At 44.8% G+C, this 26,689-nt stretch overlaps 1 protein-coding gene across 1 annotated transcript in view; it reads left to right on the top strand.

Moving 5' to 3' along the window:
• The window catches only part of VAX2 (ventral anterior homeobox 2), a 29,242-nt gene extending 3,707 nt beyond the window's left edge, over window positions 1–25,535 (top strand). The window contains exons 2-3 of the mRNA XM_081265384.1: window positions 14,256–14,443; window positions 24,897–25,535. Coding sequence (XP_081121510.1) covers window positions 14,256–14,443; window positions 24,897–25,340 — 632 coding nt within the window. The 3' untranslated portion in view covers window positions 25,341–25,535. The remainder of the gene's footprint in view (window positions 1–14,255; window positions 14,444–24,896) is intronic.
• The last annotated feature ends 1,154 nt before the right edge of the window (window positions 25,536–26,689 follow it).

Raw genomic sequence — 26,689 nt, 5'->3', positions numbered from 1 at the left:
TTCCACAGTAATCCAGATATAAATTCAATAGCTCATCTTGATAGATCCGAGAATGCGCATCCGTATTTTTAAGGACAACAGTTTGGCAGTGGCACTGGCTCACCCAAGGCGACCCTCGGGTCTAGACGCCAGTCTGTGGGTCTGGAAACTCCATTCAAGAAGCATCTTCCAAGCCCCTTCTTCTGGAAGCAGGAGGGCGGGATAATGGCAGGATCCTTGAAAGAGTGACTCATCCATCCATCTATCCATCAGCAAATTACAGGCTCGCTAGTGCGCTGGTCCTGGCGCAGGGTGCTGGGGTGGGGGGAAGGGGCGAGAAGCCAAGCCTCTGGCTTGGACTGGACAATTCCCGCGATGCTGGTGTTGAGAGAAAGGAGGACCAACCTTAGTGGGGTCTGCTCCCCAGGAGAGTCCTCAGGCAATCTGGAATCGCGTTCCAAAACACCAAACAATGGCGTGCACCCGGCAGAGCCCTACCTCCCTCAGACTAGGCCAAAAGCTCCAATCAAGGGGTTTAAGAGGCTCTGGTTGGGAGCTGACTGCGGAATCTGACGCCTCTTGTCAGCAGCCAAGTCTGGGCTCAGCCCCGCCGGGCATCACTTTCCACTTGAAATCCTGGCGGCCACTAGGCCTAGGGATACTGTGCTCCGGGCTGCAGGCCTAGTCCTGCGGAGCAGGCGTTTGGGCAACAAAGATGGAGGTCAGTGACATTTGGAAAGAGCACCAAGCTGCCAGTCCGGGCATGGAGGCCTCCGCGGACCTCGGGACCTTACTCTCAAATCTGAGTCTGTTGATAGATCCGATAACCCAGGCCAGACGCCAGGGAGGGTTTGAAAGATTTAAACAGCTTATGCAGAGGACCATACTTAGGAATTCTTATATTTGTTTTTATTTTTATCTTTTAGTGTTTGGGGAGGGTATCAAGTTTATTTTTTTTTTAATTTTCTTGGGGTCGCTTTGTTTTTCATTTTTATCAGAACACTAGCATTTGGGTCTTTATTTTCCCCTTTTATAGGCTCACGATCCTCTCCCCACCCTACCCCACCCCCACACGCAAAAGAAGCAGACCGCAGCCAAATGCATCTTGTTGGTGGGTCTTTTCTTTTTCTGCCCAGGCTTCATTTTTCCCGGAACCGCGCAGAGGGGGTTGGGGAGTTGGATGGCTCTTCTCTCTCGCTATGTCTGCCTCTACGTAGTAGTCATATCCCTCTCTCCCTCTCTCTCTCTCTCTCTCTCTCTCTCTCTCTCACACACACACACACACACACACACACACACACACACCATCTAGGTAGCCCCGGATGGCTCTGCAGAGAGTGGGTATCTGGGACAGAGAAGAAAAGAGGGGATGACAGGGGCGGGCATCCCGGGGCGTCTGTGTACCCGGTTCAAGTCTTACTCTTTGCGTACTCTCTGGAAGGAGAGAGGGCATCTACGCTTAAATCAGGCCCAGGCGCCATTTCCTCAACTATCCCCTGGCCCCAAGTCCCCCGCTGGTTGGTAAATTTTAAAAATTCGATTTTAACTTTGGGAAGCGTGGCCTGGGGGAACATATACATTTTGCCTTCTACTTCCTGTTGCTTAGTATAAAATAATGGTTGACCTTTGATAGTCCTCAGAGAGTCAGTAATCAGTCAGTTCCCCGGTTGTGCATCCGCTGGTTGTTGTTCGGTCCCCCAGTTTGAGATGCTCTGATAAGAAGGAGAATGAATGAGCTTGCCCTGGAATCTCTCCAGACCCAGGGTAACCTAGGTGCCTGGCTACCCCATCCGGCGGGGCGGGTACAGGGGTCTCCTCCTCCCGGATTCTCTGGCTGTCGGAAGCCTGGTGTGGCCTGGTGGCATGGGGCACTGCAGAAAGTGGTGGCAGCAGGCAAGCGGGGGTCTGTCCTGTAGAACTACGTGTGGGCACACCCTGTAAAGTCAAGGCCGCGCTCTGGGAGGAAAGGTTGGGAGAAAAGGGCGTTGTAAGGCTCTAGTGGAAGCTTGCAAAAGCCTGGGGAGCCCTCGAATCATCTCTTTCTAGTTGACTTATTCTACAAACATAAATGTGCACCTACTGTGTGCCGGACTGATTCTAGTTACGAATGACCCTACGCAGATACTGACTTGCTCTAGGGGACCTGCGTGGCTCCTGACCTGTCCCCGCAGCCGACCAGGGAAAAGTCCGGCCGCTGAAGTCAAGAGTGTCCGGAGCCAGTTTCCCCTCTTCGCCGCGAGGGGACCAAGTAGGAGGTGGACTCTGTGTCTGCCAAAGCCATGCGATTTCCCCACATGTGTTCTTAGCATGCAGTAGTCATTCAAGTACTTGTCGAATAAATGAAAGGAGAGAAAATCATCAACATCACGTATTTCCCTAGGTGTGAAGTGGCCAGCGCCCTTACATGAGAATATCTTTATATGAAACGGCGATAATTGGAGCACACAATGTAATTGTTAAAATATAAAATTGATAACACCTTATATTTAGAATTTTGTTTGTGCAATTTGAAACTTTGGGAACCACTGAAACACAAAACCTGAAAAACCTTAATCTTTCTCCCCGCCCCCCACAGTAGTTAGCCCTCCAGGGTTAGGAAGGTCGTTTAGAGGTCGGGTGGGACTGGAGCACCTGGGAAGGGCAGGGTCGCCTTCCGCTGGAGCTGAAGTTCTCTTGCCCCGGCAAAAGTAACCACAGAATAGAGAGAAATAGCTGGATTAATCGCGTCCTTGCTTCCTCCAACTCACACCACGCAGCCCACCACTGAAAAAGCCCGGCAACTGAAGCTACGGTTTCTCTGTGTTTTGCTAAATTAAGCACTGACCCCTCCGAGGCTCCTCCATCCTTGGCCGCCCACCGTGTCCTCCCGCGCAGCCTGCCAGCCAGGGTGTGGCGAAGGAGACCCCCTGAAGTCCAGTTTCAGGGCAGGACTAAGCTTAAAATATAAAAACGTAGGTAGAGGATTTAAGTTAAAAAAGTAATAAGTGCTCACCCGGCGCGATGGCGCACGTGGGTGTTCCCAGCAGTATACTAGGGAGGCTGAGGCGGGAGGATCGCGAATTAGAGAATTGCCTGGGCAATTTAATGAGTCTCTGATCAAAATAAAAATGGGTGGGTATGTAGCTCCGTGGTAGAGCGCTCCTGGGTCCAACCCTCAGAAGCGGGCGAGGCTTTGGGAATAATACCTACTGCATACAAAAACAAAACCAGAGGCGTTAGGAGGCTCCCAGAAATAACCACCATTCAGGTGTGTCTTTCCATGCGAGGTTTCCACGCTCATACACAAGCATAAATAAAAGCAAAATCATGTCCTATAGGCTGTTTTTCAGCTTACCTTTTTTTTTTTTAAAAAAAGGTAAGTTTTTATATGAGCATGGAAAACCCAGTTCATGCTGTCTCGTACTGTAAATTTTCCCTTGGTTGGAGAAAGTTTAATTTCCTCTGGAAGAACCTTAATTGTTTTTCCTCATCATGAACACTGTGAAATGAATTTCCAAATCAAGGGGTTTTGTGCCTTTCCTGAATGGATTCATAAGTTCCCTAGCAGTGTTACTGCTGCTTCATAAAGTTTACAGGACAATTTGAACAACATTTTCATTTAATTGTAAAACAGGAAATTAACTGATCAAAACTTTTTAAAGTATAAAGTGAAAAACCTCTCCTGTCCTCTCCAGTTCCTGCACCACTCAAAGGCAGCCATTTTTTTTATCGCTAATATGTTCTAGATTATTTTTGATGCTTATTCAAGTCAATGTGGCTGTATTATTTCTTTCTTACAATATATCTTGGGTCTTAACTTCTTGTTTGTTTTTTACAGATGCATAGTATTCTCTTTATGTGGACTGGATGGACCATAATGTATGTGATGTAACTTTTGCCCTGTTGGTGGACATTTAGCTTTTTTTCTTACTTGTTGATATTATTTATAATGCTGCAATAAATAAACGTATTCCTGTTCACTTCCAAACGTATGTGTATATCTATCAGAAAGTTCCTAAAAGTGAGTTATTGGGTCAAAAGTTATCTGTATTTTTAATTCGGGAGGTATTAAATTGCCCTCCGTCATACTTAGTGATTTACACTCCTTACCAACAATGCCTGAAAATGCCCATTTGTCCCAATCTTGCCCACACAGTTCCCAATTTACATCTTGATAGATACTTTCAGATTATTCTGAAATAATAAATAAGTTCAGTAATTTATACCACAAATTCTATATCTTTTCACCTTTGTCAACCTTACAGGTGATAAATATTAACTCACTGGCATATTCATTTTACTTCTTTGATAGTGAAATTGACCATCTTTTCATGTTTATTAGCCGGATGTATTTCTTCGATGTTATACACTAATTCATTTCCTTTGACTAGTTTTAATTTTCAAATACGTTTTCTTTTTTGATCGGTAGATATTATGTATTATGGATAGTATCCCATTGCTCTCAAAATATGTTGCGAAAGTTTTAGTTAGAATTTGTCTTTTAATTTTGTTTATATCTTTGTTTTCTGAAGTATAAATTATATTTTTAATTATAAAGCAGTTCGTGATGTTTTGCTATATAAGGTTAGGTAGAAAGTTCCTAATTTTCCTCACATAATACACTTTCTTTCTTTCTTTCTTTCTTTTTTTTTTTTTTTTTGGTGGTGGTGCTAGGGATTGAACCCAGGGCCTTGTGCATGTGAGACAAACACTCTACTAACTGAGCTATATTCCCAGCCAACATAATACAATTACACTTCCAGATTTTATCTCCCAAACTTTCCCTACTATTGAAAAATATAAATATATAAGTTATGTATTGCAAAAAAGTATCTTTTTGCAAATTGCTTTTTTCATTTAATATATATTGTAGAACTATTTCCATCTAAAATTGCTTCATTCTTTCAAACAGCTACATAGTATTCTATTATGTAGCTATCATATAATTTATTTAACCAGTCCCCCATTAATGGTTATTTCGGTTGGGTCTCCTTTTTCACTATTATACAAATAATGCCATAGTGAACATCTTTATATCTTAATAAATGAGCTTTAAAATTTTTCATTTATGAAACATTTGGAAAATGTAAAAGTGTAGAATATTTTATTACATTTAAGAATAATTGTTCTTTTTTTTTTTTTCCTTTTTGGCTATGACAAAACTATTGTAGTTAAGCTTCTTTTCTCTTATTGTTATTGGGGGCAGTGATGGGGTTTGAATCCAGAATCCTGTACGTGCTAAGCAAATACTCTACCACTAAACTACATCCTCAGTTCTATAGTTAAATTTCTTAAGAGTCTTTTAAAATAGACATATATTTAGATATTTATAGGTAAAATCATATTATTTCTGTTAAAAATTATGACAGTGCAGAAAAAAGTAAGATTGTTTCTGAGTTTAAAATAGTTGAAGTTGGGGGAGAAGTATATCTGAACTTAATATACTGTTTTTTTCTAATTTTGTGGATGTTTGAAATTTGTCATATATTAAAATGTTTTAAATAATAAAGGTCAAGCTGGGCATAGTGGCGCAAGCCTGTAATCCTAGTGGCTTCAGAGGCTGAGGCAGGAGGTTCACAAGGCTGGGGATATAGTTCAGCCCTGGGGATATAGTGCCCTGGGTTCAACCCCCAGTACTGGTAAAAAAAAAAAAAAAAAAGGATCATTTCAGATATACATAGTATGATTATAATTACTAGATATGTACTGGAAGTAAACTTTGAATATCCAAGCATATATACTTAACATGATAGGCAATTCCAAAATCACACAAAAATGTAGATTTATATTTCCAGCAATGGAATAGAAATATGCTATTTCTTCATATCCCCCAAACCCAGGATGTACTCAGACTTTTAGAGGAAAATCTTTCCAATTAAAAAAAAAACTTATTATGGACTATCATGTACCAAGCCCCAGTACTACAAACAAAACAACACAAAAGGAAACAGAAAATTTATTATTAGTAGTATTTTAAATTGCTAGTGAGGCTAAACATGTTCTAATATATTTATTCTACATGTTAATATCTTTTTCTATGAATTAGAAAAAGAATTTTCTAATTCTTTCTAATCCATATTTCTTTTGCTTATTGTTTTGAAATTGAAAATGTTCTTTATTTTTTTTATATTTATTTTTTAGTTTTCTTCGGACACAACATCTTTGTTTGTATGTGGTGCTAAGGATCGAACCCAGGCTGCACGCATGCCAGGCAAGCGCGCTACCACTTGAGCCACATCCCCAGCCCGAAAATGTTCTTAATATAATAAGGAAATGAATTCTTTCTCTGTTGCATGTATTAAAAACATCCCCCAAGTCTTTTTCTTTTTTTAAAAATTTGTTATTGAAAATTTTTTTTCTAAATTGAAACTTAAACTTTAATCACATCTAATGATTATTTCCCTTTGTGCTTCTAGATTTAAGTTCCTAATTGGAAAGTTCTTCTCTCTCCAAAGTTAAAAATACTTTCTTTATTTTTATGTGGTGCTGAGGATCGAATCCAGTGCTTCATGCATGCTAGGTGAGCACGCTACCACTGAGCCACAACCCCAGCCCCAAAGTTAAAAATACTTTACACACACACACACACACACACACACACAGAAATATCATCCTCAATATCTTCAGGGAATTGGTTCCAGGTCACCCCCCTACAATCCCACACACACACCTTTTCCTCTCCTTCTCTCTCTCTCTCTCTTTCTCGCTCTCTCATTCTGTCACTCTCTCACTCTCTTGCTCTCTCACTCTCTCTCTCTCTCTCTCTCTCTCTCTCTCTCTCTCTCAGAAGTTTAAGTCCCTCGGCATAGTATTTGCATAGCACATTCTACTTTTTATCTAATTATTATTATTATTATTATTATTATTATTATTATTATTATTTTGTGCTGGGAATCAAACCCAGGGCCATCCACATGCTAGGCAAGTCTCTGAGCTATATAACACTATCAGCAAGCCCCACACACAACATAAAGAATTTTATAGTAATCAAGTAATATTTGTGGGTTAGATCAAGAAAGACGTTGTCTCACTAAAAAGTCAACTCATTAACAGCACGGGGGACTGCCTGATGCTAGGTAGAAACTGAAGTCAAAGAGGGCTTTAAGGGAGTCTATCAGGAGAGCCCAAGGAGGGGGTCAGATATGGGCCTGGAGGTTGGGAGCATAAGGTAAGTATTATTAGGCCAGAGGGTTATCACCTCTCCCAAGCAAAGGCTTTGCAAAGGGACAAAATTCACTCTCTCCATACCTCTAAAACTCAAAGTTCTTTGCAAAACACCTGAGGAGGCAACAAAATTCAGGACTTATTTTGTTGAGACTTGGGGGTTTTAACCCTTAACAGTTCCTGAAGGAGGTCCCAGAATGAAAATTACCCCTCTTTCTTCACGTTTCCCCTGGACTCCACCCAGGAAAGGAGCAATTCCTGGAAAAGAGCAATTCAGAAGGAGCAAATTCAGGGAACAGAGTCAGAAGAATGGGCTGGATTTTTCTGCAAAGACAACACAAATCAGAGACTTAACCAAAACTAGTGCATTTCTCACTCGCAGGAGAAAGCTGTCCTACTGGGCAGGGGCTCATCTTGGAACTCAGAAACCAGAGCTGGCGATGCTCATCTTCCCTCCTATATCCAGGACCATCACAACACCACCACAGTAGGGGAAAGGAGCTGGCAATGCATACGTGGTGCTGATTGGTTGGGTAATTTGAGGGGGGAAGAGTAATACCCACTAATTTGTTTTATTGTCTTCTCAGCACTCATCACCTTACCTATTTTTAAGTTTATTTTTTATTAAAAATAAATTATTTATTTTAAAAATAAGTTACTTATTAAAAATAAATAAATTTATGATGTCTCCTTCCCATCACTAGATCTAAGGGAACAGAATCTTGCCTATTTGCTCATTTATATATCCCCAGACCCTTGAATAGTACTTGGCACGTAGTAAGTAGTTGTTAAATATATGGTGAATATATGGTTGTCTTTATTTACATAGATCATTTATGTCTTTATTTACCTTTATCATTTATGAGTGACTTAACATCAGTTTGTAAAATTATTTCTTCATTCTTTTTAATTGCTTTACAGTATGAATGTACCATAATTTGACCAGTAAGTTCCCTGGTGGGAAGCACTGAGGATGCTTTCAAATTTTCAATATTTTGAGCAATGCTGCAACAAACATCATTGTAATGTATACCTTGGAGCACATTAGTGGGTGTTGGTCCAGGACAAATGCCTACTAAAATATAATCACTGGAACAAAAGCTGTGTGCATCTGTATTCCTGATAAATGCAATCTTAAAAGGTCCTAACAGTTTATGATCCTACCAACTGTGTACAGGAGGGTGGATTTCCCTACAGTGCACCGTGGCTTTATTAATTACTTTTATTTTTTTAACCAGGGATTGGACTCAGGAGTGCTTAACCACTAAGCGACATCCAGCCCTCTTTGTTTTTCATTTTGAGACAGTGTCTCGCTAAATTGATTAGGGCCTCACTAAATTGCTGAAGCTGGCCTTGAATTTTCTCCATCTTCCTTTCTCAGACTCCCAGGCATGTGCCACTGTGCCTGGCTATTAATCACCTCTTAATGACTTTTCCATCTCATGGGAGATAAATGGCTTTCCATGGATGCTTGAACTTGCATTATCCCAATTACTGTGAAGCTATGCCCATCTTTTTGTATTTATTTGCCACTTGGATGTCTTTTCCTGTGAATGACCCAGATACATTTTTGAGCATTTTTTTCTACCAGGCTATTTCCCCTAAAAAAAAAAAAAAATCACAATTGGAACCAGGTACAGTGTGCACACCTGTAATTCTGGCAACTCAGGAAGCTGAGGTAGGAGGATCACAAATTCAAGGCCAGTCTCAGTGATTTAGGGAGACCATTAGCAATTTAGCAAAGTCCCATCTCAAAGTAAAACATAAAAAGGGCTGGGGATATAGGTCAATGCTAAATTGTCCCTGGGTTCAATCCCCAGTACAAAAAAAAAATAGTTTTTTGAACTTGAACTAGGGGTATAAGTTAGTGGGAGAGTTTGCCTAACACATATGAGGCTCACAGGAAAGCTGGGGGGAGGGAGGGAGATATGTGCGATTGCATTGCATTTTGTGTATTCTGGTTATTATTTGTATGCCTCCTTAAAAAGTATTTTCTTCAAGCAGGGCATGGTGGTGCATGCCTGTAGTCTCAGCTAGTAGATCTAAGGAAACTGAGGCAAGAGGATTGAAAGATCCAGGCTCCCCTGGGTGACTTAATGATACACCATCTCAAAATAAAAATATGAAAAGGGCTGGGGATATAGCTCAGTGATTGAGTGCTTGCCTAGCATGCATAAGCCCCTGAGTTCAATCCTCAGTAATATTCCTTTTTGTTGTTTTTTTTTTATTTTCTTCAACTTTTAAAATAAATTTTAGCTTGGTTTTGGTGCTTTTCTCATACCAATTTTTAGTTTTAACACAGTCAGATGTATCCTTTGTGTTTTCTTTACACACTCTTGCTTAGGAAGAGTCTATCTTGCTTAGGAATCTCCTTAAAGTCTATGATTCACACTGTAATCTATTTAAAACTTGTTATTTATGGTGTGAGACAGGAATTTGACTGAATTTTATTCCAACTAGATGATTAATGGCCACCAGTTTATTTACCTCTTTTTATCAACTAACACAATCTGTCCCATTTAGAATGCGCTTTATCATAAACTCCATAATTATGTGTGTGTATGTGTGTGTGTGTGTGTATGTGTGTGTGTGTGTGTGTGTGTCTGTCTGTCTAGTGGTGTACTCTTCATTCCTTTGTATCTCAATATTTACTCATTTGATCATCATCCCCACTTCTGTTTTTCAACATATTTACTCAATATTTTGGCCTAATTCACTTTAAAATTAAATACTTACTTTACCTTCACCCTAAGCATGTAAAATCATGCTTTAATTTTTTTCTAGTAAACATTAAACTAAATAAATAACTTTCAAAATGACAAGTATTGATCATGTGATATTTTCAATCATCATACAATCCACCAGCAGAATGCAGAACTGTTTTGGGGAAACACTGTTGCATTCTTTTCACTGATGAATTGTCCATTTCTATGATAACACATTGCTCTATTTTTATGGCATGTTTCTGAAATAGTTTTCATTTTGAAAATTTGTAAAAATAGTATGGAGAGTCCCCACATATCCAGCAGCTTCTCCCATTGAGGACGTCTTATACATCCATAGCACATTACCAAAAACCAGGAAACAGATATACGTACAACAGAATTAAGTGGACCTTTGGTTTTTCACCCATTTTTCCTCCTGCTCATTTTTGAGTCCCTGTATATAGTTTTGTGCCATTTTATTATATTTAGAAATCCAAAGAGCTATCATGGCCATGGAAATACAAAACAGCCATGTCATCACAAAGGAGCTTCCTTGGGCTATTTATAGTCACATCCTCCCTCTGTTCCCACACCCTGGAAAACACTGATCTGTTCTCCACCTCCATAATTTTGTCACTTTGATGTCATATAAATGGAACCATACAGTACATAACTTTTGGGAGTCCCAAAAAGTCACTCAGTATAATTCTGAAAACTGTGGGTAGCAATAACACTCCAGTTTTGTTGCTGATAGTATCCCATTCTGTGGATGTATCACAGTTTGTCTACCTCCTAAGACCATCTGGTTTGTTTTCATTCTAGGGGCTATTACAAAGAAAGCTCCAGCTAGGCAGCAGGGTGGTGTACACTTGTAATCCCTGCTACTCAAGAGGCTGAGGCAGGAGGATGACAAGGTTAAGGCCACTTAGTGAGACCATTTCTCAAAATAAAAAATAAAAAGGGCCAGGGATAGAGCTCAGTGGCAAACACCTCCAGGTTTAATCCCCTGTACCATGAGGAAGGAAGGAAGGAAGGAAGGAAGGAAGGAAGGAAGGAAGGAAGGAAAGAGGGAAAGAAAGAAAGGAGGGAGGGAAACAGGCAAGTAAACTACTATGTACTTTTGGTATAGATTTTTGTGTGAGCATAAGGTTTCACTTCTCACCAGTGACTCAGGAGACTGAAGCAGGAAAATCATAAGTTCAAGTCCAGCCTTGGCAACTTAGTGAGACCCTGTCTCAAAATAAAAATATAAAAAGGACTGGCGATATAGCTCAGTAAGAGCACACCTGGGTTCAATTCCCATACTATCCCCCCAAATAAAAGATTTCATTTCTCTAGAATAAATGCTCAAGAATTCAGTCCCTTAGTTGCTATGTGTATGTTTAATTCTTTAAGAAACTGCCAAACTAGTTTCCAGAGTGACTTGTATACCATTCCACATTCCCACCAGCAAAGTACAAGAGTTCCAGTTCCTCTGCCTCATCCCCAGCCTTTGGTTTTCAGTATTTTTTATTATCTTTTCTAACACATATTTCACATTGTGGCTCTAATTTACTTTCCCCTAATGGCTGGTGATTTGGAACATCTTTTCATGGGAATATTTGTGTGTTGTGTTTTGGTATCTGATGGCAAGTCTGAGAATTGTCTTTCTTGTTTGGTGACCCTGAGGGAGACCTTGAGCTGCCCTTGGTCACTCCCAGTTACCTCTTGTAGTAAGAGGAAAGGATGGTTAGGAAGTTGGCTCAGGAGCTCCAGAATTGGTTCTGGGCAGGTGCCCCAGGACGGAATGGAGCCTCCAGTACCAGGTGTGACAGCACACTTCCTCCTGTCTGTACCCTCAAGCCACATTTCATAAAGCCATAAAATGCCTTTTCACAAAATGCCTTTGGGATGGATTCAACTGGGGTGTTGTAAAGAAGTTCTGAGTCTGGTCTCCTAACTGGTAATGGTGAAACTCAAGCAAAAGAGACTAAACTGGTCACAATGTAGTTACAAATATTACCCTATTTTTTTAAAATGTGCAAATAATTGGAGTTGGGGAGCTTGGGTTACCCCTAAGAAGCCAGTGGCCCCTGAAACTCTTGAAGAGCAGAGCACGCTTCTGGTTGATGTGCTCTGCCCAGCACCTGGGCAGGACCTGACCTCAGTTAGTGGAGTGGGGACACCTCTGAGCAGTGACTACATCCCCTGTCCTGACTCCCCTTCTCCCTGGGGTTGACTGGGAACATGAAGATGCTTGAGAACCTCTGAGATCAAGGGCAGGACCTGTGAGCCAGGATCCCTGAAGAGTCAGAGTACACCCTGAAGGAGTGAACACCCACCGGCACTAGCAGGAGGCAGCCAGAGTCAGCTCATGGGGTGAGATTGGAGGGAGGGGGTTCAGATTATCCTCTGGAGCAGGGATTCTAAAGATTCTCCCCTATGGATCAGGAGAATCCTGGCAGACAGCACATTCCAAATGCAGCTCCTTTCTCTTGTTCTCCAGGGGAATGAGTTATCCTTCCAGAAGTTTCCATTTATACCCATGCCCAAAGTTTCCTCATTGTAACCTAACAACCGCTTTATTAATGATTGTCAAAGAGGGTATTCGTGAAATCAGAGCATTTCTAGAGTTTGTTGTCAATGTGACCTTAAGTAAGTTAATTAAATCATACTCCTCTCCTTCTGCATCTGTAAAGTGGGAATAATAACAGTTTAAATTGCATTGAAACAGTGTCTGACCTGGAGCAGCTACCGCAGAAGCGTCCGCTATTCTTATGACTAAAATGTGAGCAGACGTGGCCACTACAGCTTCTGGCTACATTGCAAACGCCAACTGTGAGCGCCCCCTGGAGGGGATTTGAATTCGTGCAACTGTAAAAAGCCTGTATTCCTGGGTTTCTGCAGTGGGGATGTCCTGAGCTGAGCGTTCTGTCATCATTGTTCTTCCTTTGTGATGGTAAATCACTCTCATTCTTCGGGAGTGTTTGGTAAATCCTACAGAGTACGACCCTGCATATTTCCACAATCTGATTTTAAACAGCATTGTTCTAATGCCTAGATTTCAAGTCAGCAGTGTATGTGGTTTAAACATGGATCATCTCTACCCCTATAGTTAATGTATAAATATCAACACCACCTTCCTCCAAATATTTTACTTTTCTGAACACTTTGTGATGTTACTACGTGAGAATATGTGATGAACATGGGTCGCAAGCAGGGTTTCCAACCTTTCTTGAAGTGTCCCCCAGTCCTGGAGATCCTGCACATAGAGGGCATTGATCCAGAGCCCTGGAGTGGCACTGCTATTTAGGTATTTCAAGAGTGGTGGAAGACCCCTCTGGAAGGTACCCAGCATCCTGGTGTGATGGCAGTTGTCCTTGGGCTCCTCCTGGGGAATCCTGGCTCCCTGTTCTGCCTTCTACCCCACACCAGCTAACCTCTTCATAAACACCAGCAGGGCAGAGTGCTCAAACGTACCTGCATGTGTGCACATGAATGTACGTGTGTATACACACACACACACACACACACACACACACACACACACACACCGAGGATGGGATTTGATTCTGGACATCTCTAGTAGTGTTGCCTCACTTACCACATCCAAGTCTAATCCATTTTTCCCTCTGTGCTTGAGGACTGAGTATATTACTTTCCATTGGTCCTTACTCTGCTGAAGCAGCAGAATCCTGGTGATCCAGAGTGAGTCCTTTCACCCTGGCCATGACAGTAGACCTGACTTTTTTTTTTTTTTTTTTTTTGTACCAGGGATTGAACCAAAGGCACTTAATCACTGAGCCACATCCCCAGCCCATTTTTTATGTTTTATTTAGAGACAGTGTCTCTCTGAGTTGCTTAGGGCCTCACTAAGTTGCTGAACTTGCGATCCTCCTGCCTAAGCCCCCCAAGCTGCTAGGATTACAGGCGTGTGCCACTGCACCTCGTCGCCGGTTTCTTTTCTTTTTAAAAATTTTAGTTTTTAGTTTGAGGTGGACACAATATATTTATTTTATATTTATGTGGTGCTGAGGACCAAATCCAATGCCTCATGCATGACAGGTGAGCACTTATCACTGAGCCACAACCCCAGTCCTTTTATTTTGAGACAAGGTCTTGCTAAATTGTTGAGGCTACACAATCAAACTTGTGATCCTTCTGCTTCAAGCTCTTGAGTAGCTGAGATTATAGACCTATGGCGCTCTGCCCAGCTAGACCTGACATTTGTACTGATGCCCATCCTATATATGCACAAGATACAACATTCTACATTAAGTGATTGAGGAAGCTGGGCCCAGAGAAGGTGAACAATTTGTCAGAGGTCACACAACCAGGCCTCAACCCGAGAAGTTCTGAGAAGTTCCTTGTTAGGCTCTTATCAAGATGCTTGTTGGTAACCTAACCCCAGCTAGTGAACTAACCTGATTTCCTTCCTGGTCCCTGCAGATGCCAAGGGTACTATCAGGGAAATTGTCCTGCCCAAGGGCTTGGACCTGGACCGCCCCAAGCGGACCCGCACATCCTTCACTGCCGAGCAACTATACCGCCTGGAGATGGAGTTCCAGCGCTGCCAGTACGTGGTGGGCCGCGAGCGCACGGAGCTGGCCCGCCAGCTGAACCTCTCAGAGACCCAGGTAAGAGGCAGGCCCAGGCCTCTCCACCCTGTCTTGGCTGCTGGGGAATTCCTTGGGGTATGAGACCTGGGCTGCTACAGGACAAACTTTGGAGGAGGTCACACATGCACAAGGGAGAGACTTAAAGCTATAGGCAAACCAGAGCAAATGGAGTACTGAGAGCTTGAGTAAGTGCCAACCACAGGGGGCCTTGGGTGGAATATAGGAAAAGGCTCCTAGAAATTAGGCGGGGGCAATAAAAATTCAGGGAGTGGCTTATGGAAATGTCAGCTTGTAAGAGGAACCTTGAGAAGGGATGTGAGGGGTTGACATGCTGGAAAAAAATGATTCTGGGAAGATGCTATTATGGTGGAGTACACTCCTGTAATCCCAGCTACTTAGAAGGCTCAGTGAGTAGGATCACCAGAGCCTAGGCATTCAAGACCAACTTGGGTAACATAGTGAGACCCTTTCACAAAAAAACAATTCTGGGGAGAGATGAGACATGACACAATAGGTCTGGGGAACTCTCCCTTCTTCATTTTGGGCTCCTTCCCACCCTCTGCACCTTCCCTTCTTCTCAGTATACCTCAGTCCCTCTTATGCAGAGGAGGGATCTGAACACTCCCTTCATCCACCCAAAAGGGCTGGCATTTTAACAATGGTATGCTTAGCCCTAGGAAAAACTTTTATAAACTGAGCACCTACCCTATGTGAATGGAGACATTTCAAGCTGATACTGGAACTATGAAATAATAATATTCAGTACTTACACATGCCAGGCACTGAGTGCTCTGCATGTTAGGTAACTAGTCAGTCACAACAACTATATGATACTGGTGTATTATCCAATTTGACAGATGAGGGGAGGTTATGCCCAAGGTCATACAATGAATAAGTCCCAGAGCTGGGGTCTGGATGATCAGTCTGGCACCTTGAAGTGGAACCTGGTCCACTTGCCTCAAGCTTGTCAAAGAGTAACTCAGAAGTCGGGCACAGGGCACTCGTCAGCAATCCCAGCTGCTTGGGAGACTGAGACAGGAATATTACGTTTGAGGACAGCCTCAACAACTTATGGAGACTCTATGTCAAAATAGATTAAAAAGGGCTGGGGCTGGGGCTGGGGCTCACTAGCATGAGCCTAGCCTATGGCCCTAAATTCAATCCCTAGCACCAAAATAAATAAATAAATGAATAAGAACGCAGAGACCCTTAGTTTAGCTATAGCTCTAGCAGTTTAATCTCAGGTATGAGGGAGATCAACCAATAGACAGAGTGCCAACAATGAACAAGACGGGATTTATAAAGGGACGGGAGGTGAGAGGAGAGGAAGCAAACTGAGTACTCTGGGTTCCTTCCTGGGAGCCTTGCAGGAAGTGCCCTTGGCCTGGCACTTCTTCACTCACAGAATCCTACAGCTCTTCAACTCACACCAACAAAATGGGGCCCAGCAGGGCAGTCTGATGGACCTGGTTGTCCTGGTCCCCTTGGGGGGTTGAGCAGGCTACTCTTGGGATAAACCAAGAGCTCTAAGGGCTGCAGAGGAAAGAAGGGCCACCTGACGAGGAAGGCAAGGCAGGGGGATGTGGAGCAGCTGGTGTCCTGCAGGGGCAGGACATTTCCACCTGGTTTTGGTTAGCTCCTGCTGCCACTGCCTAGTTCCCCACATGACAGCTGGGTCCCCATCCAGCTGGGTTGGGCCTGGAGCTGAGAAGTGAGGCTTGTGCTCAGAGAGGAGGCTACAGTGGCTGGGCTGGGCCAGACCAGGGCTCCCAGGGAAGTCAGGGAGACACCATCATCCCTGAAGGCTATGCCTACGTCAGCACCTGCCCCTTCCCTTGGTGCTAATCTCCCTCTGCCTCACTTAGTTTTGCCCTAAGCTCTCCCCTGAAACTGTGCTCTCTGGGGACCTTCTGGGTCCTCATCCTTCCCTTGCCTAGCACCCTACCCCACATCTAGCCTTGACCCTCAGAGTTCATCTGCAGCCCCTTTTCTTCCAGTAGGCCTTCCCTAAGGCTTCTTGACCTCATCCCAAGAGAATATTCCATGGCTCGACCTTAAAGTGTGTGTTTGTGTCAATCTGTATGTTATGGTGGCATACTGGTATGCACTGCCCAAGGACAACTGGTATGCACTGCCCAAGGACAAGAACACGTTTGAAAGCCATGTCTCTTCTGCAGGCTCCCTTGGGGAGCCCAGAATAAGCTGGCCTCATGGTGAACCCTCAGCAAATCCTCAGCTTCTTGCTTCCTGCTTATGCCCTCCTTTCTCTTCCCCATTCTGGGATTGTGCAATGGTATAAATAATGTATAGCTAACATTCTCTGGGAACTTTCCATGCACATCTCCCTTCCTGACAGGTTTCGTCTTCACCACAACCATGTGAAATTGGTGTGAGGCATTTCTTCTGACACCAAGTTTGGTGTAGTTTCCAACACTACCCCAGCCAGTTCTCCAAGTCTCTGACACCAACTGAGTGTCTAACAATTCCATTATGACACAAGTTCCGAGTTATCACAGACCCCACAAGTCAAGCATAGACACCCAACTCAATTCTACAGCAGATGCCAGCGGCAGGTCCCAGAAGCCACTTGTGCTTCTGACCCAGTGGCCCTGAATTCAGGGGCTTCCACATCCCCTTCTTGAGGTTCAATTTCACAAGAACAGCTCACAGGGCTTAGGATCCACTTTACTTCTAGGTATAGTTTATTATAAAGGATATAAGTCAGTCTAGGAATGGAACCACCACATGACCCAACTATACTACTCCTTGGTATTAACCTTTTTTTTTTTGGTGTGGGGGGGATTGAACTCAGGGGCACTCAACATTGAGCCACGTTCCCAGCCTTATTTTGTATTTTATTTAGAGACAGGATCTCACTGAGTTGCTTAGCACCTCACTGTTGCTGAGGCTGGCTTTGAACTCACAATCCTCCTGCCTCAGCCGCTTGAGCTACTGGGATTATAGACGTGCACCATTGTGCCCAGCCAGTATTAATATTAAAGAAGTAAAGTCATCATACTATAGTGATACAAGTGTACCCCTATTTATAGCAGCACAATTCACAATAGTCAAACTGTGGAACCAGCCTAGGTGTCTATCAGTGTATGAATGGATAAAGAAAAATGTGGTATAAGTACACAATGGAGTTTTATTTAGCCATAAAAAAGAATGAAATGATGTCATTTGCAGGAAAATGAATGGAACTTGATAACATTCTGTTAAAAAACTCAGAATGTCAAGGGTCTTATATTTTCTCTCATATGTAGAAACTAGAAAGGCAAAATGAAAAGAAAGGTTGGGGGATCTCATGAAAACTGAAGGGAGACCAGCAGAGTAGAGGAAAGGGATTGGGGAAGGGAGGAGGGAAGGAAAGGGGAAATACTGAGGAACCATATTGACCAAATTATATTGTTATATTGTGTGCATATATGAATATGGAACAATGAATCCCACCATTATACATAGATATAATGAATCAATAAAATCTGGGAGAATTTTAAAAATAAAAATAAAATTGATTCTAAAAAAATAAAGGATATAAGCCAGGAAGAGCCAAGTGGAAGAGGGGCACAGGTCAAGGGGATGGAAGGGGAGGGTCTGCCATGCTTCTTCAGCCCCCCACCCTCCCAACACTTCCACATGTTCCCCAAACAGACCTCCAATCTCCAGCCTCCCCCGCTCCTTGAAGGTGAGAGGAAGCTGAAGGTTTCCACCCTATAGTCATATGTTGTGTCTTTCTGGAACTAACCCCAATCCTGAGACTCATGAGGGTCCAGGAGTCACCTGAATAGCACACATTCAGGTTGGTTCAAAATGAATAACAAAAGGCATTCCTGTCACTCGGGACCCTCCAAGGGTTTAAGAACTCTGTATCAGAACCTGAGACACAAACTAAACATTTCTTTTCTTATTTTCCACTGGGGACTGAACCTCCTGGGTGCCTCACCACTGAGCTACATCCTCAATTCTTTCATTTTTTATTCTGAGACAGATTCTTGCTAAGTTGCCAAGGGTCTGACTAAATTACTGAGGCTGGTCTCAAACTTGCAATCCTCCTGCTTCAGCCTCCCCAGTCCCTGGGATTACAGGTATGCACCACTGTCACCTGGTCTAACATTTCTTGTTGCACTGCAATAGGTCTTTATTATTTTCAGCTTGAATGGAAGGAAACTGAGGCACAGAAAGTTTGAATAATTTGTTAAACACTTAAAGCAGGCATATTCATTAGCTCATTTAATCTTTAGAAGAATTGGTTTTGTGGATAATGTTATCTCCCATTTAAGAAAATTGAGCCTCAGGTTATTTAGCTAGAATTTCATGGAATTCATAGTACATTCAGCAATACTTTTATTAAAAAATATTCTTGAATGCCTACTATATACCAGGTGCTGTTCTAAGGCCCAGGAGATGTAGTAGAATTTCAGAGTGCTATGAGGGGTGTCAAATAGGGTAGATGGTAGGGATTCAGAGGAAACCTTTTATTGGCAAAGTCAGGGGAGGACTCTTTGAGATGACACAGAGCTTAGACCTGAATGACAGGTAAAAGATGGCCAGAGGAGGATCCAGAAGAAAAGTCAAGGCAGAGAGTAACTCTACCGACCTGGGGGTAGGACCTGCATACAATGTTCTAGAAGTGTCAGAAGTCCAGCCTGGCTAGAGTTGGAGGGTAACAGGGCAAGTAGGTCAGGGCAGATTATGTTATGCTTATAGCCAAAGGTAAGGCCTTAAAGGGAAAGTCACATGAGATGATTGGCATTTTACAGAAGTCATTGGCTGCCATCTGGAGAATGGATCACAAGGGAGAAGAATGGACCAGTTAGGGGCTACTAACATGGTATCTTGAGCAGAGTGTGGTAGAAGAGAGAAGAGGAATGATCTGAGATGTATCCCAACTTGGAGGTAGAACCTGTTAGGACATGCACAGGGTGAGGGGAAGGCTCGAGCACCCAGGTGAATGGCAAAACCCTTTATGAATTTGAGAAAGTTGTAAAGGAGCGAGGCAGTGGGAGCATAACGAAGAGTTTCCATTCCATCAGTTACATTTGATATCCAAGTGGAGACGTCAGGAGATGTCAGGAGGGATGTCAGATTTTTTTTCCCTAGAGTTAGGGGCCTGGATTTTCTCTAATTTATCTGAGGATCTCATTGGTTGGAGCTGTTTTGGGGTAAAGGATAAGAGATTCCTTCAGGTGTGCTCAGATAGTAAACGGACTATGAAGGGATTAAAAAATTTTTTTAAAAAGGAGGCCCAATTTTGTGGAAATCTAAGCCAGGTCTGGGAGAGTCTGGATCTGAGGGTTCTTTTGGACCCAACGGCTTCTCTGGTGCTACACGGAAGGTGCTGTCCATTGCTCTCTAAGGGCTGGTGTCTCTTTCTGTCTGTCTTCTTCTCTACCTGCCGCCAGCCAGCATCTCTACTCCCTTCCCTATATACCAGAAAGACCCAGCCATGGTCCTTCTTCAATCAGGCAGAGAAAAAGTGAGCTTGCCTCCGGCCCATTTGCATTTCTAGACTCTACCTTAATCTCTGTGTGCCCAATTATGTTGAATTGCATGCATATGTAAAAATCAGAAGTCCACCTGCAAGACCAGGTGTGCAGAACAATGAGACCTTTCCTCTGCTCCCAACACCACCAGGGCTCTGCAGGATGAAGTCCACACAATGTAGGCACAGTGAACAAGACACTGCCCTGGCCTTGCCCAACCCTGTGTCTGTGCAGGGAGAGGGGTCTCACAAGGGTTTCTCTCTTGGCACCAGTAGAAGAACTCATACCCATCCTCTTCCCCCATGCCAGCATGTCCTGAAAGCTTCTATCAATGACAAAGTCAGAGAACAGGGAGAGTCCCACTTTGCCATTCTTGCTTTTAGAAACTTCCTGATATACTTGGTTACCATGCTATGTTAAAAAAAAAAAAAAAAAAGTTGGAGCTGGTGCTGTGGTGCACACTTGTAATCCCAGCGACTTGGGAGGCCAAGGCAGAAGGATCACAAGTTTAAGGCCAACCTCAGCATCTTAGTGAGACTTTGCCTTAAAATAAAATCAGAAGGCTTGAGGATGTAACTCAGCAGTAGAGCACTTGCCTAGCAAGTGTGCAGTCCTGGGTTTAATCTCTAACACTACAAATACTATTATCACTACTACTACTACTACTACTACTACTACTACTACTACTACTACGAGTACTTCAATTTCAAGCCATGCATGGTGGAATACACTCAGGAGGCTGAAGTGGAAGGATCTTTAGTTCAAAGCCAGCCTGAGAAACATAGTGAGACTCTGTCTCAAAAAGGAGAGAGAGAGAGAGAGAGAGAGAGAGAGAGAGAGAGAGAGAGAGAGAGACTTCAGTTTTGCTGTGCCAATTATTATGGAGTCATCACAAAAAGAAAAGTATGAGAAGGCATTAATATGATTCCCATTTCACTGATGGGGAAACAGAGGCAGTAAGAACTTAAGCAACCTGTCCAGTGTCATCAAGCAAGTTAGAGTAAGAACCACAGCTGTTTGTCTGACTTCAGGTTCTTCTCTACTATATTGTTTACTTTTTTTCCCCCTGCAGTGCTGAGGAATGAACCCAGGCCTTCATGCATGCTGGGCAGGTCTTTCCCCTGAACTACACCCCAACCCCTTATTGTTTGCTCCTTCTACCAAAACACTCACTGTATTATAACCCTTGCCAACCTGCCATGTTTCCCATGACTAATGCCTGAGATCCAAGTGGGTTGAAATGGAGTTTCATTTACTTTGTTTTTTCAGCACCTGGCAGTGCCTGGCATGTATCAAATGCTTGCTATTTCTGTGTTGTGTGAATGAATGACCAGAATACCAGGGTCAGAGCAGGAAGTAAGAAAAGATGTGGCTGAGGAGGAAAGAAAGGTGAGAGGCCTGCTCAGGATTCCCACCCTCAGCTGGCCTGGAGGATTTGAGCAGGAACAGGGGCCCAGAGGCTAGACTGAGGACAAACTGCCAAGTCTCAATACTGACAAGATTAACTTGGATCAGGGCTGTTCCATCCCTTTTATAATTGTCCTCAGCCCTACGTGTATCATCCCTGCCCCAGATGGTTTCTTCTGGAACAGCAGAATAGATGGTACCTTCCCAGTGCAGGTTACAAAACCCAGGGCCATCCTAAACTCCCAGTCACCATTCATCTCAGATTCAATGTGTGCCCATAGTCCCAGGAAGCAGTCTTTATGAGATTATATAATTTCCAAAGGAACAATAAATCTTGGAATTTAACCCTGACAATAAGTCAGAAGAACGTGATAAATAATCTCTCAGAAAACGCCTCCCCAGTCCTGGAAACCATCCCCCTACCCAGGTATGCAGCCTTTGGTCACAGTATGGCCCAGTAAGAGACTGGGATGTGAAGCCACCAACCATTCACTGCAACCAAGATGGCAGGCTGCCGAGAGGTCACTGAGAAGGCTGGGGCAGGTGACGTCCCAGGGAGTGCACTGTATTCAGGATAAGACCATGACTCTGCCACCCTGGGGGAATTCAGAAATGACTTCTTGGAAGAATGAGACTGAAATGAGACTTAAAAGATCAGTAACTTTGGATTTAACCATAACAACAGGTGGAGGGTAGGGGACGAGTTCAGAGGGCTCTGAGCCTGTCCCTCCTCAGTTTATTCTGTGTTTGCTGAGCCTTTTAAACTAGTCCCAAAGGATTGACAGTGAGAAGTAGAGAAGCAGGTCTTCCCACTCCCACCCTCAAAGCTGGCGACACCCACAGCATGTTGGAGCCACCCACAGAGCTTTCCAAAAAATATCAATGCCTTGTTCCACCGGCAATTCTGTTGGAATGAGCGCTAGACAGGGCCCGGGCAACAGGTAATTCTAAATGTGCGACGGGGTTGAGAGTCCTTGACCTAGCCCACACACGCCAACAAATGACATGCCTGGTCCCAGCCCCTGCTCGCCTGCCCTCTGCCTTCTCCTCCTGACTTCCAGGGCCACCTGCCCAGGAGACTCCCAAACACAGCAGCAGCCCACACCCACCTCTCTTTGCTGCACCCAGAGCTGTGGGAAGATGGGTGTGTGGGAGAGCACCTGTACAGGCTTTGTCATTCTGTATTGTCACACCCCTTGTTACTGCCACTTCCTTGAACCTAAATGCCCTCTGTTCGCTAGGAGTGGGTTAGCTCCCCTCCCCTCTAGACCCTCAGCTTCTCAGGGGGCAGGGACTAGGACTTCCGTGCCTGTCTTGGCTCCTTCGCTCAGAGGCACCGCAGTGGCTAGACTTCTTAAATCCTCCAGAAGTTACAGGGAACCAGCGAGGCCTCCCCACTGCTTCCCTTCAGGGACCTCCACTCTACGGCTCCTACTCCTCTTGCTGGCACATGCTGTCCCAGCTCTGGGTGAGAAGCTCCTGGGACACAAGTCTGGGTGCTCCAGTGGTGGCACTGGTGACATGATGGCCTGACACATTTTCCACCAGCTGAGCAAATGCCAATCTCCTTTCTGGAGGTACTTCCAGTACCTACAAGTGATTCTTTCTTTCTTTTTTGGGGGGTGGGTGTACTAGGGATTGAACTCAGGGGCACTCAAGCACTGAGCCATACCCCCAGCCCTATTTTGTATTTTATTTAGAAACTGAGTTGCTTAGCACCTCACTGTTGCTGAGGCTGGCTTTGAACTCGCGATCCTCCTGCTTCAGCATCCTGAGCCGCTGGAATTATGGGTGTGTACTACCGTACCCAGCTCAAATAATTCTTTCTGGGCTTATGACTGACTTACCTCTAGTGGTGGGGACACTCCTTCCCTCTCAGAGATGAGAGGGAACCCATTGTCACTCCACAAAACTGACCACTCCTGGTTCCCCTTTTCTTGTACCATATTAGGAGGAGGGTTGGGGTGTTGGGCAGTGGTGGCAGGATCAGATGTACCTCCTCTCAAAGACCCAGAAATAGGTATCTGCCCTTTGTTGGAGGCTCTGTTTAGAATTTTGGTGCTTTGTTCCCTTATGTCCTCAGCTTTGAGCATGTGGCCATCAGAAAGACCCCTCAATGTCCTGCCACATTCTGCCTAGTGTCATGTTGAGAAGTTTGACCTTAATGGGGAATGGGGACAGAGGACCTGCTAATAAGACTCAAAAGGCCAGACTGAGCTTGGAAGCACTTCCTCCAGAGGCCATGGGAGCCAAGGGAAGAGGCAGTGGTGGGACTGTCCTTAGACTGGGTAACTGACCTCTGCCCCATGTCACAGAGGGCCCCACTTTGGCCTCCTCTGGCCATGTCCTTCCCTAGGGGATAAGGATTCTGCAAAGCCAAGGGTATTATGCCCATTAGGGGCCTGCACCTACCTTAGCCCACCCCCAGGTGTCCAGGACTCCAGAATTCCTGTCAAGTGATGCTTCTAGTGCTTGCCTGGGCCCTGCTTAAGTCAGTCCTTCTGAAGAAAGGCTTTATTCAGAACTCCAGGTCCAAGATGGGCTGTTTGCAGAGTGTGAACAGGATGGGGTGGCAACACGTGTGTGTCAGAGCCAGGTCAGGCCATGAGACAAAGGCTTCCATTTTGCCTCTTGCCTCTGCAGGTACTTGGGTTGGGCCTGGGGTAGAGTCCTTTACAGTACTGGGCTTCCCACCTTGGAATCACCTGGTGAGCAGTAAAAACTGCCAGAGCCTAGATTCTAGCCACCCCCATTCTGAGCTGATTGGGTGAAGCCAGCAGTGAGTTAATAGGTGGCTCCCAGGTGTCTCTCATGGGTGGCCAAGGTCAAGAGGTACTGATATGGAAATGGTCGGGTCAGAGAGGACACAGGAAGAGAAGAGGCTCTGCTCTAGGAAGTGTCCACCACAGCGAGGAGGCCTTCCCCCATGTCTACTTGGGTGGATGGAGATGATCCTAGTGGAAGAGGGAATGCAGGTCCCTATTTGGAGGAGTAACTAAACTGCATCTGTGAGTGTGGAGTTTGGGGTGCTTTGAGACATCCATAGTTTGGGGTGCTTTGAGACATCCAACTTGGGTTGAGTCAGGAGGATTGCACATTCGAGGCCAGCCTCAGCAACTCAGCAAATAGGATGATATATAACAGACAGTTGGACGCCCAGCCTGGACTTTAGGTCAGAGGCCAGGGCCTGAGGCAGCATATAGATGGTGGCTAAAGCCATGAACTTGACTACCAGCCCAAAGTGCATAGGCTAAGAAGGGAACTCCCGTACTTCAATTGTACCCCCAAATTCCATCCTCCATCAGCCAATTCATTCCTCTATTCTAGGTCAGAGTAAACTTTAGCAATGAAGGGGTGTTTACAATTTGGGGACAAGGGTCCCTACTCATTTCACCCAGAGCAGACTGGTTGTGGGAAGACCTTAATGACAATCTGCTCTTCTTTCCCCTCTCTTTCCTCACCCCCGTGCCCCTGCCCCGGCCCACACACTTCCTCTCCTTTTCTCCTCCCACTTTCCCTACTCTGCTTTGCCTGCCCCCCTTCCCTGCCGACACCCCCTCCCCACCCTCCACCCCAAGGTGAAGGTCTGGTTCCAGAACCGCCGCACCAAGCAGAAGAAAGACCAGAGCAGAGACCTGGAGAAGCAGGCTTCCTCCTCGGCTTCCGAGGCCTTCGCCACCTCCAACATTCTTCGACTGCTGGAGCAGGGCCGGCTGCTCTCGGTGCCCAGGGCCCCCAGCCTCCTGGCACTGACCCCTGGCCTGCCTGGCCTGCCTGCTGGCCATAGGAGCACCTCTTTGGGTGACCCCAGGAACTCCTCCCCACGCGTCAACCCGCTGCCCTCGGCCTCGACATCTCCTCCGCTGCCGCCCCCTCTGCCAGCCGTCTGCTTTTCCATGGCCCCCCTCCTGGACCTGCCTGCTGGCTATGAACTCGGCTCCTCAGCCTTTGAGCCCTACAGCCGGCTAGAACGGAAAGTAGCCAGCCCTGGCAGCGAAGGCAGCAAGAACGCTAACACTTAAACTCCCACTCCTGTGTGACACTGAGTCCCCAAGCACAGCACCGCCCCAGCCTCCTGAGCCCCAGTGGACTGCACTGAGCAGGGCCAGAAGAGAGGGGTGGCTGCTGCAGCCCCTCCCCACCTGCCCCAGCTCAGAGACTTGACCAAATGGCCTTGGTCCCGGCAGCTCGTGTGTGTGAGTGCAGTGTGCGTGTGTGTGTCTCTCACTGAAATAAAGGAAAACGATGACAAGAAGGGAAACAGGCCCCGCAGCAACACCTCATTCCGTTTTGTCCCTGTCCTCTGTGATGGAAAATGGGCTCAGAGTAAGGGGGGACTTAGAGGGGAGGCCCTAGAATCTGAGGTTGCAGGTGGGTCACGGTATCCACTGTGTTTGTCAATAGGTCCCTGACTCTCACTCCCAACTGAGCTCCCACCCAGGCACCCCAAAGTCCCCAGGTACCAACATCAAAGCTTTCATTGGTTAAGTGTTATTCTTTGCAAGCTCCTCTTTGAAACTTAAAAATACTTGCAAGGGTGGTTCACACCTGTAATCCCAACAACTTGGGTTGAGTCAGGAGGATTGCACATTCGAGGCCAGCCTCAGTAACTCAGCACGGCCCTGAGCTACTTAGTGAGACCCTGTCTCAAAATAAAAATAAAAAGGGCTGGGGATGTGGCTCAGTGGGAGAGCAACCCTGGTTTCAATACCTGGACCAAAATAAAAATACATGAGAGGGGAAAATTGGGCAAACAATGCAAGGTGAGACCAGATCTGGAGAGGAAGAGAGATGGCATCAAAGCTGAATCCAGGTAGGACCCCAGAGTTTACAAGGGGCCTGCCTAGGGCAAACATGCAACATGAGGCACTTAAATTTTTTTTCTTATTTTCTTTTTTCTCAAGGCATTTTCATTTAACTTTAATTTTGTGATAACTAGACTTATACAAAATTGCAAAAATAGGACAACAGAGTTCCTTCCACCCAATTTCCCGCAATGGTTGCATCTTCCATAACAAGTTAAATATCAAATTGGAAAACTGACATTGGTACCATGTGTGCAGTTCCCTGTCATTTCATCACCTGAGTAGATTCATGGACACCATGCCATGAGGATGCTCCATCATCATAAAGATCACCCTCATGTTGCCCCTTTATAGTCACACACCCACTCACCCCAACAGGAGAGCTTGTTGACAGAATGGGAATAGGACCCAAGGCCTGAAATGTGTCCTCACCTGGAAGATGCAGGATGAAATTTGGGCCCTGTGGGCAGAAAAGACAACCATAGCTTGCTCCAGTCTGCTTTGGGGAACAAAGTAGCTGCCACTGTGTTTTCAAATTGGCTGCACTGACAAAGTCCTCCAAAGTG

This window comes from Spermophilus citellus (assembly GCF_964194105.1).
Source record: "Spermophilus citellus genome assembly, chromosome: 13".
Taxonomy (NCBI): Eukaryota; Metazoa; Chordata; class Mammalia; order Rodentia; family Sciuridae; genus Spermophilus; species Spermophilus citellus.
Note: the sequence above shows the minus strand (reverse complement) of the source record. Positions and strands in the feature narration are given on the sequence as shown.